Source organism: Numida meleagris, chromosome 1, assembly GCF_002078875.1.
Source record: "Numida meleagris isolate 19003 breed g44 Domestic line chromosome 1, NumMel1.0, whole genome shotgun sequence".
NCBI lineage: Eukaryota > Metazoa > Chordata > Aves > Galliformes > Numididae > Numida > Numida meleagris.
In genome coordinates, this window is record NC_034409.1 from 16,059,725 (window position 1) to 16,073,872 (window position 14,148).

The 14,148-nt window shown below is 36.9% G+C and overlaps 1 protein-coding gene across 3 annotated transcripts in view; it reads left to right on the forward strand.

The window, feature by feature from the left end:
* Positions 1-14,148, forward strand: part of TBC1D22A (TBC1 domain family member 22A) — a 159,572-nt gene that overhangs the window by 23,097 nt on the left and 122,327 nt on the right. For all 3 annotated transcript variants that reach the window (XR_002434349.1, XM_021384665.1, XM_021384663.1), the window contains exons 5-7: positions 4,793-4,863; positions 10,118-10,246; positions 11,157-11,219. Coding sequence is in view for 2 of the 3 variants with exons in the window: in XM_021384665.1 (XP_021240340.1) it covers positions 4,793-4,863; positions 10,118-10,246; positions 11,157-11,219 (263 nt within the window). In the remaining variant the exon portion in view is untranslated. The remainder of the gene's footprint in view (positions 1-4,792; positions 4,864-10,117; positions 10,247-11,156; positions 11,220-14,148) is intronic.

The following is a 14,148-nucleotide window of genomic DNA, read 5'->3' on the forward strand; positions in this document are numbered from 1 at the left end:
ATATCAAGTAGTAGGAAAGGGGGTAAGGTAAGCAATCCTATGACTGGGTGTTGCAGGGAGTACCTGTTGGCCATCTTGTGCTTGATCACTGACAGTAAGACCAAACCTGCTAAGACCATACCATGTGAGTCAAACTTGCTTTGGCTCTCAGGAGGACTTAGTGCGGTGTTTCTTGGCTGGTAAGGGAACACTGGGATGGGTGCATTGAGAATCCTGGAATCACTGTGTTAGTGCCTGTTCCAGGCCTACTGTGGCACTCTTGACTACCCTGAGGGTAGAGAGGCCTTGCAAAGAGATCTTGACAAATTGGAGGGCTGGGCAGTCACCAACTGCATGAAGTTTAATGAGAGCAATTGCTGAATTCTGTACCTGAAGCAGAGCAACCCCAGATAAATGTACAAGCTGGGGGATGAGCGGTTGGAGAGCAGCCCTGCAGAAAGACGTTTGGGTGTTCTGGCTGATGGCAAATTAAGAGCCAGCAGTGTGCCCTGGCAGCCAAAAGGGCCAACTGTGCCCTGGGGCACACCAGGCCCAGCACTGCCACTGGGCGAGGGGAAGGCTTGTCCCACTCTGCTCTGCGCTCTGTGGCCTCGCCTCCTGTACTGGGTGCTGTTTGGGTGCCACAACGTAGAGAGCATCCTAAGAAGGGCTATGGAGATGGTGAAGGATCTAGAAGGCAAGTTGTGTGAGGAGTGACTGAGGTCCCTGGGTTTGCTCAGAGCAGAGAAGCTGAGGAGAGGCTTCACTGTGGGTGCAGCTCCTCACAGGGAGAGGCATGGAGCTGTGTCGGGTGAGGTTTGGGGAAAGGTTCTGCACCAGAGCTACTGGAGTTCAAGGAGAGTTTGGACAGTGCTCTCAGACTTATGGTCTGATTTTTTGGGTGGTCCTTTGTAGAGCCAGGAGAGATGATACTCATGGGTCCCTGCCAACTTGGGATATTTGATGATTCTGTGATTCACTCTGAAATGAGATGTGTATTGAACTTTGTAATTTACGGTGCCTCTGGTCATTCACTGTCAATATTATTCAGACTGAGTGGTAATTCCTGCTTTTGGCAGTCATTGAGAACTTGCAGTTTTGAAGTGTACTGACTTCTGCAGGCTAGGAAATAGGAATTGTGTGTAAATCAGATTAATAGTTCCATCTACTGCTTGCTTAAGCAAAATTACCAAAACTGATATGATCTTAAACTGTAGAATAGGAATTTACAGTTTGCCTTTTAACCTTGATCTTCATCTCAGACACCTGTTATGGAGCTGATTGTTTCTGTTCTTTGGAATGCAAAGGCTTTGTTTTAACTTGGGCTTCTTGGATAGATTTCTGTATACGGCCAAAGATGAAAATCTTCTGAAGATGATCACTTAATAGCACCATTATGTAATAATTTATTTGTTGAATTATTTCTGTCCTTTTCTGCTTCCCACCAACTCTTCTCCATGTCTGCCCCTTCCTAAAAAATTAGTTCCTCAGTGCTAAATCCAATAAAGAACTAATCCTGGAGAAACAAAAAGCCTTCTCCAAATGGTAAGGTACTCAGACTTTTGTTCTGTTTTAAAATGGCTGTTTGTTTTTCATCTTCTCCTGATGTTTAAAAAAAAAATCCTTCAGTAGTCCATCTGCTTTTCTTTCCAACTATACTTAATGAAGCTTGTTCCTGTCCAGCTGTGCTCTGTATCACAGTCTTGCTGTGTGTCATGACAGAGCTGTTGGTGTGCTTTTTTTTGTTTGTTTGTTTTTCTTCCCTATCTTGTGCATTCTTGGATTTTTTTCAGAATCCATGTGTGGCTGTTTTCCCATTGCTCGTGACATCCAGTAGTCTTTTTCTTTAGAACTGTGCTCTCATTTCTGTCCTCAGTGCATCGTCAGCCCATCTCTGCCCTTGTGGTTAACAAATCTCTGTGCTCAGACCTAAATTTTATCTTGAATGGATGATCCTGAGTACTACGGCAAGAAATTTAGTATCAGTAAAGTTCATGAATTGCTTCTTTATCACTTCTTATCAGAGAAATTAATTTGCTTATTATATATTTCCCTTTGAATTCTTTGTGTTTTTAATGACAGCGCGCTTCGAATATAGTTGCTGTGCTAACCTGTAATGTGTTCAATTTGCACTTCACCCTCTTAATCAATGTTTATAGTCTGTTCAAGTTCTGCTTTTGTTGTTACTTTAACAGTCTCACAACATACTCTAGTAGTATAATATTTTTTTGGTGTTACTGCTCTTTTGCTCTTCCCATATTCTTCCATTGTGAATAAAATCCTATAAGTGAAGAACAAGGAAGGAGTTTGCTGGGATTCCTTGGAGTTTTGTGTACAAGTATGCTTTTGGGTTTCTTCTAACCATTCATATTTACTGTTCAGAGGTATTGTGCACTTTTGAAGGCATATGATGATTCTGCTTACATTTTGCTTCAACTCTAAGTGCTTTTCCTGATTTTGATATAACGTATACCCTTTGTATGTATTTCAGTAAGCCATGGAAGAATAATACATTTCTACTGTAAGTTGCCAAGTGGTCAAAAACCCCCTAGATTCTTGATTTTTTTTTTTTTATAGTTCAGAGGGAGAAATAATAGAAACAATAATTTTCTCAGTAACTCTCAAGCTGATGGTTAAAAATGCATGAATTTTATACTGTAGTATAAGGAAACTACTGTAACATTATGTATGATGTGTACTTGCTTCAGAAGATGAAATTCTTTTCTAGGCTGAGAAAAATCTTTTTGAAAGAAAATATATTCAAAGAATAATCATGTTTACAATCGCATTTAAATCTGATTTTTTTTTTTCAAAAATTATTGGGTAATCAGAGAGAGATGTGGCAGCAAAATTGCCCATGATGCAAAGTTACCTTAGAATTAAATTTATTATTAGGAGTTAAAAAGAACCTTTTTTAAAAAAAAACAACCTCAGGATAAAATTTTCTGGTGAGATGTTATTATAGCAGAACAAGTATGTTCAAAGTTAAGTAAAAATAATGAAGCTTAGTGGGGGGAGAACAACAGCAAACGTACAAAACGACCTGCAAAATCTGTTGTCTAGGCTTCAGTTTTAGAAGCCCTGTCAGTAATGTGGTATTTCAATGTTACTGATAGAAAATAGCCAAGCTGCAGAGAGGTGGTCTGATATCAGGAATAACTGTATTAAGCTGAATCTTTTGTGACTTTAATAGCTCAGGTGTATTCAAGTGTTGTTGATATACTGACATTTTACATTATTTTGTCCTCGTGAAACTGAGTAGGATTTTATTTTTCTGATTGTAGTTCTTGTTGCAGCCTTTCGATTACAGAAAGGCAATGAACACTTGGTCTTCTTGTATTTATTTTTTTCCTTCCAATGAACATTCTTAATTTTAAAACAACTGTGATGCAAAAAAAAAAAAAAGTTCATTGTTACTGTGTGGTATAAGAAAGCAAGTAAGTAAATTTGCATAATGTGTAATTAAGTTGTGGCGCACTTTGGCATGGGATATTGTTGATGCACAAGTATGAGGGGGTACAAAAATCATTAGACGAGCTCAGGGAAGATGGGCCTCAGCATTAAATGGATTAGTGAAGATACTTTTCTGAGGCTGAAGAATTGTTAGTTTGTTGGAAATCAAATAAGTCACTTCACATTTGACGTATTCTTGTACTTTTTCCTCTGATATTTGGTGTTCAAGTCTTTGGTTTGCACAAGGTGAGAATTTATCTTTGGTGATGCTTGATATGCTATTCCTAAATAGTTACGTATTTTGCTGGTTGTATGTAATACACCTCTTAATATAGTTTGTATTGATAGTAAAAAAAAAACACCTTGATTTATTTGTTCTTGCTTTAACAAAGTATCACCTTGTTCTCCTTCTTTTTTTCCTTCTATTGTAAAGATACAAATTCTTTAATTTAAAAACAGGACTGCAGAATTCACTGACTGCAGAAGTTCTTATTCTTATTACTTTGTTCTGTGTTTTTTTTTTTGTTGTTTGTTTGTAGGTATATAAGATTTTTTTAAAGACTTACGTATGGAATCTGAAAAACATATTCACTGGAATATACACAGTGAATTTAAAAATACAGAACTAATTGGAATAAGTATATTAAAAGAAATGCAGAATTTTGCTTTTCTGTGTTCTTTGGCATGTTAATAATTTGAACTTGTTTTTACCCTAATTTTCTACTCCAAGTAAGAAGAGAGAGAGCTACTATCTCAAGTAGATACCTCAAAAATATTGTTTCACAGGGAGACTTTCATGCATCTTTTGTCTTTACATTTTCAATGATTTTTCTATAACTTTTTCCCCCACAATAAACAGATTTCACAAAAAATGTGTGAAATCTCACAGATTGCTTTAGCTGGGTATGCTTTCTGATGAAGAGCTGTCGAGAGAGGAATACAACGTGCAGAATGAAAATATAACATTGAATTAAATTCCAGCATGCAAACGTAAAGTATCATTCTGCTTATGTAGCTGCAAATCTCATTTTTAATTAGGATCTATATAAGTTATTATACAATAAAGCTGAATCTGCCTTGCATATTCATATATGGGAAGTATATTTAAAAAAAAAACAACGAACAACTGGGCAGTAATTCAAAAAGCTACCTCATCACACAGTGCCTGATATCATAGTTATCCCTGCGGGAAGCAATTATCCACTGTCTTATTAACTCTTTAGAATTGCCATATAATTTGATTTCATTGAACATCATAAGACAACGTAATTAATGTAAACAGCTTTTTACTAATTTGAATATATCTGTGTATATTGATAATCATTTTTTTAGTTATCATAAAATACCTTTCTTTTAATAGAAGAATTACGGAAACTGAGTTGGTCTGGAATTCCCAAGCGAGTTCGTCCCATTGCATGGAAGCTTCTTTCAGTAAGTTTTTCTTTTGTCTTTTCATTTAGCAGTAATAGCTTTCTTCAAGAATTGCAAATATTTTTGCTTATGTTGTAATCCATCAGTAATACTTGAAAGCATTGTCTTGTTGCTGAACTGTAATAAAAGTTCTGTTCTTTGCTCAATTATAAGATAAATTTGTCAAAGTGAAAGGAGGAGAATGAGAAGTAGTAATAAATCATGCCAGCTGTGTACCTTTATTTTCAGCGTGGCTTTCTGTGAAAACAGTACTTATGTGATAAGTAGCCTCTTTCAACCAGTTTTGATCGAACATTGGACACTTGAAAGACAAGTGAATTCCTACAGTTTTCTTGAAAATAGGCACACAGTGAGGAAGCAAAGGCTATCTGTGTCCCACAAAAGGCTTTCATCTGGCTTGACATTACAGTAAGTACTAGACTCTTTGTGGAAAGGATTAGCGTTGTATTGAGGAAAAGCTGTGAAAGGAGCTTGCGTCTGGCCATTTTTCTGCAGTAGTTTCAGATGAACAAATCCAAAAGCTGCGATCAGTTACCTTGTGGCATTGATTCTCCTGCTCTTGGGCTTGAGTTAATTCAGGGAACCAAGCTGCTTGAAAAGCCAATCACTTGTTTACTTTTCATAGAATCATAGAATGGCCTGGGTTGAAAAGGACCTCAAAGATCATCTAGTCTCAACCCGCCTGCTGAGTGCAGGGTTGCCAACCACTAGACCAGGCTGCCCAGAGCCACGTCCAACCTGGCCTTGAATGCCTCCAGGGATGGGGCATCCACAACCTCCTTGGGCAACCTGTTCCAGTGCGTCACCACCCTCTGAGCGAAAAACTTCCTCCTAACATCTAACCTAGATCTCCCCTGTCTGTTTATAACCATTCCCCCTTGTCCTATCACTATACACCCTCCTAGACAATGGTTCCCCCTCCTGTTTATATGCTCTCTTCAAGTATTGGAAGGCCACAATGAGGTCTCCCTGGAGCCTTCTCTTCCTCAAGCTAAACAAGCCCAGTTCCCTCAACCTTTCCTCATAGGAGAGGTGTTCCAGCTCTCTGATCATCTTAGTGGCCCTCCTCTGGACTTGCTCCAAGAGCTCCACATCTTTCTTGCACTGGGGTCCCCAGGCCTGGACGCAGTACTCCAGATGGGGCCTCACAAGAGTTGAGTAGAGGGGGGCAACCACCTCCCTCTCCCTGCTGGCCACTCCTCTTTTAATGCAGCCCAGAACATAGTTGGCCTTCCGGGCTGCCAGTGCGCACTGCTGGCCCATGTCCAGCTTCTCGTCCACCAGGACCCCCAAGTCGCTCTCCACAGGGCTAGTCTCAAGGATATCTTCCCCCAGTTTGTATAAATACCTGGGATTGCCCCAGTCCAAGTGCAGCACCTTGCATTTGGCCTTGTTGAACCTCATTAGGTTCTTGTGGGCCCACTTCTCCAGCCTGTCCAGGCTCTTTTGGCTCACTGAGTGCTCACTCAGAACATCATCCAAGGTTTGTCATTGGAAGCAGGAGGAGTTTGGAAGTGCAGTAGCTTGTGAGCAGGTTGAAATACCAAGGAGCAGCACACTTGAGTGCTTCAGACAAGGCAGCATAGGGGAGCTTATGGGAACCTGGGGTTTGTTGAGTTTGGTGTCACAGAAGTGAATCTTTTTATTTCATTGTTTGTGCTATATTTATAAAAGGTTCTGTTGCAAAAATACAGTGTATTCCTGGTAGGAATATTTCTGGTATCAGTCTTTTCAGCCATAAAGCTTGTCATGGTAAGTGGTTTTGCGTGTTAGTTGTTTCTTTGTGCAAGGCCGAGAGAACTTGCAAAAATGTTTGTGTTAAAGAGAAGCAAAAATCTCGTGCTGTCTACTCTCCAGAGACTGTGAAAGACACTTTATCAGCAAATCTTCATGCATTTAAGAACTCTTTAAAATTCTGAGTTATATACACAACAGTTTAACACTATTGAATTTTTCAGAGAGTAGATTTAAATAGCTTTGCTTTTTATAGAATAAATTCAGCAGGGAACGTGAAGTATTTACTTCACATTGAGTTTGATTTCCAGTGACTGAAAGAGTCTGTCTTGCTAATGAGTTCCACTAAATTTGCAGCTTAGTTCCACTGATGCTAAATGTAGATGCAGCTTCTTAATGGCAAATATTCAGTGGTAACTGAGATTAAGCATGCAATGTACAATATATTTTAGTTCTGTTTCCAAAGTTGTCCAACATTAGACATTTTTTTTTAAACTTACGATGTCTATTGTGAAATATTCAGTCAAAAGTTTATGACTAACTCAAAATTGACTTTAAAACCTGATAAGCTGAGGCAGAAGGATAGGTTAAGTTTCAAGTAATAGTGTTAAAATATTTTATTAAAACATTTTTTTCAATGAGAAATATATGAAAATCAATATAATGCTGAAAAGCCATTGCTATCATGTTTACTGTTAACAGTTTGTAAATATCATAGAATCATAGAATGGCCTGGGTTGAAAAGGATCATAGTGATCATCGGGTTTCAACCCCCCTGCTGAGTGCAAGGTTGCCAACCACTAGACCAGGCTGCCCAGAGCCACGTCCAGCCTGGCCTTGAATGCCTCCAGTGATGGGGCATCCAGAACCTCCTTGGGCAACCTGTTCCAGTGCGTCACCACCCTCTGTGTGAAAAACTTCCTCCTAACATCTAACCTAAGCCTCCCCATCTTAGTTTAAAACCATCCCCCCTTGTTCTATCACTAATGTACCTGATTTATTTCTAAAACATAAGAAAAATACAACAGGCATTCTGTCCCTAAACAAGAAGCAGAATTGCTCAGGCCCGCTGTTCTTTTGAATAGCAAAGCAAAATATATGGCTGCCTTTGGAGGGAATTTGATGGATAAACTGTCTACCAATTTATACCCCGATGATATGTTGCCATCCTTACCGACTTTTAAAAATAAAACTTTTAAGCCGTAAAGTGAATGGGAAACAGGACGTGTCCTATTGAAAGATGACTTCAGTCTTTAAAACTGAATAATGGCAAAAGGACTGCTGAGAAAATATTGGTATCCTTGGAACAATCACATTTGATCTCACAAATGAATTCTTTTCTAATGGAGCTAAGATATCCTACAGGAAAAAAAAATCAAACTGCTGAGAATAAATGTGAGGCAGAATTCAATATTTAACTAAGTTCAGAGCACTGAGACAGGATATTAAATGTCAGTCTGAATCTTGAGGCAAAAGTTAAGCGGATGCAATTTAAAAATAACTAGAATCAGATGCAAGTCAGTACATCTTAAAAGAAATGGTTTTGCTAAAGCAAGTATGTGTTAAGCTATCTAGAATATAATACCATTTGTACTTAATTTATTGTCGTCTTATGAGAAGAAATTATAATACACTGCATATGTTTAATTATTTTAGTACAGGGATCTTTTCAAAAGTCTATTGATATTCTAGTGTGGTTTTTTTTTTTAATTTTACTGTTTTAAACAGAACAACATAGAAGTGGGATTTGATGTTGTATTGTTGTAGGAGAGTAATGAAATCAAAGTATTTATCCTCAGTGTGTTTAGCTCTATTGCATAATCAAAAATTCTTGCATATTACGTTTACCCTAATCCCTTTTTACTTGTCATGTTAAGGACTTAGTGAGGAAGTTGTTTTGATAGTTAAGTGCATAGCATCGTGTTAGTTACTTGTACTGGCTGTGGCACATTGTGTTAGTGCAAGCATGTGCTGCAGTTCTAGCATCACACAATGGCTTTGGTTGGAAGTTACGTTGGAGATCATCAAGTTTAACCCCCCCCCTTCTGTGGGCTGGCTGCCCCCACCAGCTCAGGCTGCCCAGGGCCACATCCAGCCCGGCCTTGAGCACCTCCGGGGATGGGGCACCCACAGCTTCTCTGTGATTTCCCTGAATGTTCCGTGATGTAATGAGGGTTTAAATTTATTATTATTATTATTTTAACAAGGAAACTTGTGGTTGAAAAAAACTGCTTCCTTTGTTTTACTGATTACGATTAGTATGATGATGCCTGAAAATGTGAAAGAATTTTTGTAATACTGGCAATAAATAATTTAACTTGACATCAATAGAAGGTACTAATCCTGTTTTTTTTCTTGGGTGGCGAGATCTCTTTTAAAGCCATTTATGTTTACAGTGATTCTTCTCCAAAGTTTATTTTTCAAGTCTGCCATGCATGTAAGATATGAATTGACTTTCTTTTTTTGCAATGTTATGTTTGAAATCAAGGTGCACAGAGGAAAGCATTAACTGTTCATGAATGTTAAAGAAACCTTTTGGCAGGTAGTAACATGAATAATGGTGTTTCTAGAATATTCAATTTATATAATAACAACATTTAATAGCAATGATAGTTCCTTTGAGATCCTAGAAATGGGGATCAAACTGGACAGAAGAAAATGAGAATGGATTTTTTTTGTAGAAGAATGGCATCTTCAGGCAGATTGGAAATGAGTTCATTGAAGGACAGTTCAGATATACACTGTTGCATTAAGTGTAACATACAAACTGCCTATCTGACATACTATTTCCTTAGCATGACTGTACCTTGTGAAAGATAATATTCATAAACTACTTTTGGGAAACAACTAAGGCAGTGTGTACTGATGACCTTATATCCAAGAGTCCAGTTCTTGTTTGTGCTGAAACTTTTCATAAACTCTTTAGATGAAATGAAAACTTGAAATTATTATTTTCGTATCTGAAACAGTGAGTTAAAGTAGCTAGAGTATTTTAAAGCTTTCCAACAAACACACCATTATATTATGATTTTAACTATAATTTAAGCAAGTGTATTTGTAAATGTATATCATTCATACTTTAAAGCAACTCAGATATGCATTTCATTGAAAAATTGAATAAAATTGCTCAAATAAGGGCCATGTGGGAATGCAGAAATTAATGAACTCATGTAGCTTTACATTTCTCTGAAATTATTTGTTTTGAGCATTTTTTTATTTGGAAGGCAAACATCTTAGAATTCTTGATGAGAAATTGCTTTTGAAAGACAAAAAACTTGAAATGTGTCATTAAAAAAAATGCTTTTTTTTTTTTTAGTAAGGTCTTGCTTTCTGAACTTTGGTATTCAGTTACAATGATTAGAAAACTGATTTCCTGAGGTATTATTCAGACCAAAATAGGACGGCATTGTACTACATTTGTTCATTAGCTTTCCTGTTGCATATAATCAAATGCTAACTGTCCTTTTTGTGAAGCAAAGAGTAAGATCCTTTTCTTTTCGTTTTTTTTTTTATTTTTCAGGGTTATCTTCCTGCAAACGTGGATCGCAGAGAAAGCACTTTACAAAGAAAACGAAAAGAGTATTTTGCTTTTGTTGAACAATACTATGATTCCAGAAATGATGAGAGTCATCAAGATACGTACAGACAGGTAAAACATCTACTGAATTGCCTTTTACCTTCATTGTCTGCTAAAGAACTTGAAGAGATTATTTTAGAAATTTGCTATTGTTTTTATTTATTTCCTTAAGCTTACTTCATAGTCAGCTGTCCAATCAACTGTTTTCCTACATTTTGGAAGCAAAATTAATTAAGTCTATCTCAAAATATGAAACATTTTTGTTTGTTTTTTAAAATAGAAGATTTCTTTTAATGTCACACTATGCTGCGTGGCTATAGCATTTATTCCTCTGTTCCATTTAAGAGAAATAGAGATTACAAAGCATTCATTTCCTCTGAGCCTCCTTCAAATGGCTGAGAAGATAGTACAACATTGACTTTTCCTTTCTGACTCCATGTTCCTGCTTAAGAAATTGAAAGTTTGTGATATTTAATTAGCATAAGTGTGTCCAAATTTCTTGCCTCCTCAGTTAAGTAGATAACTTTTCTTCTACTATTGTATTAAAATGAATAGTTTGCATCACAAAGTATTGACTTAAGCAGTCAACCTTACCTTAGGCTTCCTTAGGACAGATTAAATGTGTGTACAATAACATCAGTGGCTTTACATATGCAGTAGTATGTTGTTAGTCATAGTTACACCGAGGCAAGGAGCATTGCCAATATAACTGTAATTTGCAAACAATCAACATTAATATAAGGATCTTAAAATGGGAAAGGAAATTATTGTTTCCTTTTTTTCTTTTTTTGAATTATTAGTTTTAATTAACAATGACAAAGATTTGGTCCTATAGCTTTGAACTAAATTCATGTCATTCCTAAAATAATGATACAATGGGATTATAACAAATAGTGTAAAATTGTATGATTGTTGATTTTTTTGTTATTTAAAAAGCATGCTGTTGGCTCTTTTTACAGTATTCTTGCTTCTGTCTAATTAGATTCATATAGATATCCCGCGCATGAGTCCTGAAGTTCTAAGACTTCAGCCCAAAGTAACAGAGGTAAGAATTATATCTAAATAATGTGAGTTTCAGGTAACTCATTTTTTAAAATGAATTTGATATCGTAGTGTTCATTGTTATTTGTTTTGAACTAATTCATAGCATAGATCCTGTTTTTCTATGTTTTTGTCAAAATCATTGAAGGTCTGAAAGCTCTTATCATAAAGTATTCTACTTAAGAAATTCTCTTCTGCTTGAGTTTAGGAGAAGTTATTTTGAATTTGACATTGTATGGAAATAACCCATTATTTGATCTTCCTTTTAAAATCAGTTTTATTACTTTTATGGGAGTTGTGTAGGTTGGAGGGTGTCAAGCAGAATGGTAATGCTTGAGTGAGGAGCAGGAGGACTTTTTCACACAGAGGGTGGTGATGCACCGGAACATGTTGCCCAGAGAGATTGTGGATGCCCCGTCTCTGGAGGCATTCAAGGCTAGGCTGGATGTGGCTCTGGGCAGCCTGATCTAGTGGTTGGTGACCCTGCACTCAGCAGGGACATTGAAACTCGATGATCATTATGGTCCTTTTCAACCCAGGCCGTTTTATGAGGCTATGAATAGCATCCCTTGAAAGAGGAGGAGAGAGCTGTTGAAGGTCTTCCCACATATAGTTTGATTGAGTCTGCTGAACTTCTCTGTTATAAATACTTTATTTTAAAGATTAGTGACTTCAAGTGTAGGGTTAATTAACGTGAATAGTCAAAATTCAGTAGTCTGTAATTTTATGTGTTCAATTCTGGTATTGTCTTTAATTGAGTTAGGTTGAAATGGAGGTATATGCCTATTTCCCATCTATGCTTGCATTATTTGGGAGAAGTAATTTTGAGGAAACAAGATTGAAAATTACTACTTAAAATTTCCTTCACCTCTTTTATTGGTTATTTGAAGAGGAAAAAAAGCAAATTCATAGAGCTTTCATGATTAAAGCTTTGGAAGTTTTGGAGTTCCTCTGGGGTGGCAAAACCCACAAGAAATTCAGAAATCTGCATTTAAGCTAATGGATTCTTCTTATGTATATGAATACAGTTTTTACTATTATAATGAATGAGAGTTAAATTCAAAAGAGAATAATTGATCGGTAATGACATCTCCTCAGATGTGGTGGTTCATACTAGAAAAGTAATTCCAGTTTCTGTTGCTGGTTTGGAAATCAAGAAGGAAACCTTTTGGGAAAGTGACTTTTTTCTAATGAGTGCTATTTGAACGCGGTGATGAACACTGTATAGAAACTTAAATCAGACTGCCTTTAAGGTATTCAGTGCTCATTTTTTGCGATTCAAAGCAGTAAATGAAGCTTCATGAAAATGAGTAGGAAATTGAAAACACTATTTTAGCGCATATTTGTTGGATTTCTGATTAGATGCATTTGGGGATATTAAATTTGGTATGCCAATTACTAAGTGATCCTTGCTGCTCAATAATTTACTGTTTAAAAAAAAAAATTAATAACCCTCCCTTTACCTTATTTTTCATTTCTAGATTTTTAAAATGCTGTGAAATCCATGAGTATCTCAGTTTGAAGTGCAATCTATATATGTTATCTGATTCTGAGGAAAGGGAAGGGAATGTTGGTATTGTAAATTTGAAATTGTTTGACTTAACATGCCTTCATGAACAGCACTGTTTTTTATCGCTTCTACAATGGGTATGTTGATAGGTATCTACTGATATTTTCTTTTTCTCATTATCTGTATATTTTTTAACCCCACTACATAAAAGTAAGAATTTATAGCTAAGTAATAAGAATCTTGGCTAATGAGAGTAAGAGGATTTTTTTGAGAATGCACTGCTGAATGCCTCTTTTTCTGCCTAATCTTTTCCCCAAAACTGAAGCTAGACCAAGCAAAAAAGAAATCTTTATGTCACTTCCCACTTGTGTTTTAAATTGGATGGCTCCCAGCACAATTCTTAACTATTCTCTTCTGGTCTCACTGAATTTATTTTAGATGTAGCTGTAATGGATCAGATGCGAGCTGCATTAGGGTTTGTGTTTCAGTACCCACAGAAGCTTTTCACTTTTGTTGCTGTTGCCCATATTTGTTGTTCTGTGGATTTACAGCACTTTGCTCTTGTGTACGCCAGGGAAACTAGGAGTCATGGCATCATAGAATGGCCTGGGTTGAAAAGAAGATCTGGGAGGTTAAGGAAAGTTGATTCTGAAAGTATGTGGCAGGAGGCTAGATGTTGATGCTTGGAACTAACTTTCAAAGGGAAAAGAGCTGACATGTTCCAGCTTCAGGTAGCATATATGGAAGCCTATAATGGACCTTTCAAACACCTGGATGTGAGTCAGATATGCCTAAGCATTTCCTTACCTGAAAATGAGTGTAAAAGGGATCTGAAGCTAAAGAATAAGTTTTTATTTAAATCCAAACTAGAATAATTAAATTCTTAAGCTAACAAAAGCTTGAAGTGAGATTGAACAGAAATGTAGGCTTCATAAACTAAACTTCCTCTCTTTATTGTGTCCATTCTGGGCAGATCTCTCGAAGTGCGAGCATTCATTGATTTCTGGGTTTGCAGCAAACTCTACTCAGTCTCCTCAGAGTCCTTACAAATTCTCTCCCTTTTCAGTAGTACTGCGGCTTGCTCTTAAAATTGATGTAGTCCTTTTGTTTGGTGACCTCTCATGCCTCTGCTCTGCTTCCCTGCCCGTCTCCACTCTGACTTTTTTTTTTTTAACCAGACTTCCCAGAGAAAGGGCAAACTTTCTTTTTGCTTCACAAGATTATCCTTGATTGAGTACTGATAATTAGGGTAAAGCATATCGCGACTTTCACAGTGCTACTCATTTGCAGCCTTCTGAAGAAATGGACTATTTTCAGAAGTGAACAGTCATAAGGAGATAGAGTCTATCACAGACCTAAGTTTTGGTCGACATAAATTCTATGATTGTCCTGCTTCACATTCTTCTCATGTTGTCCATCCCAT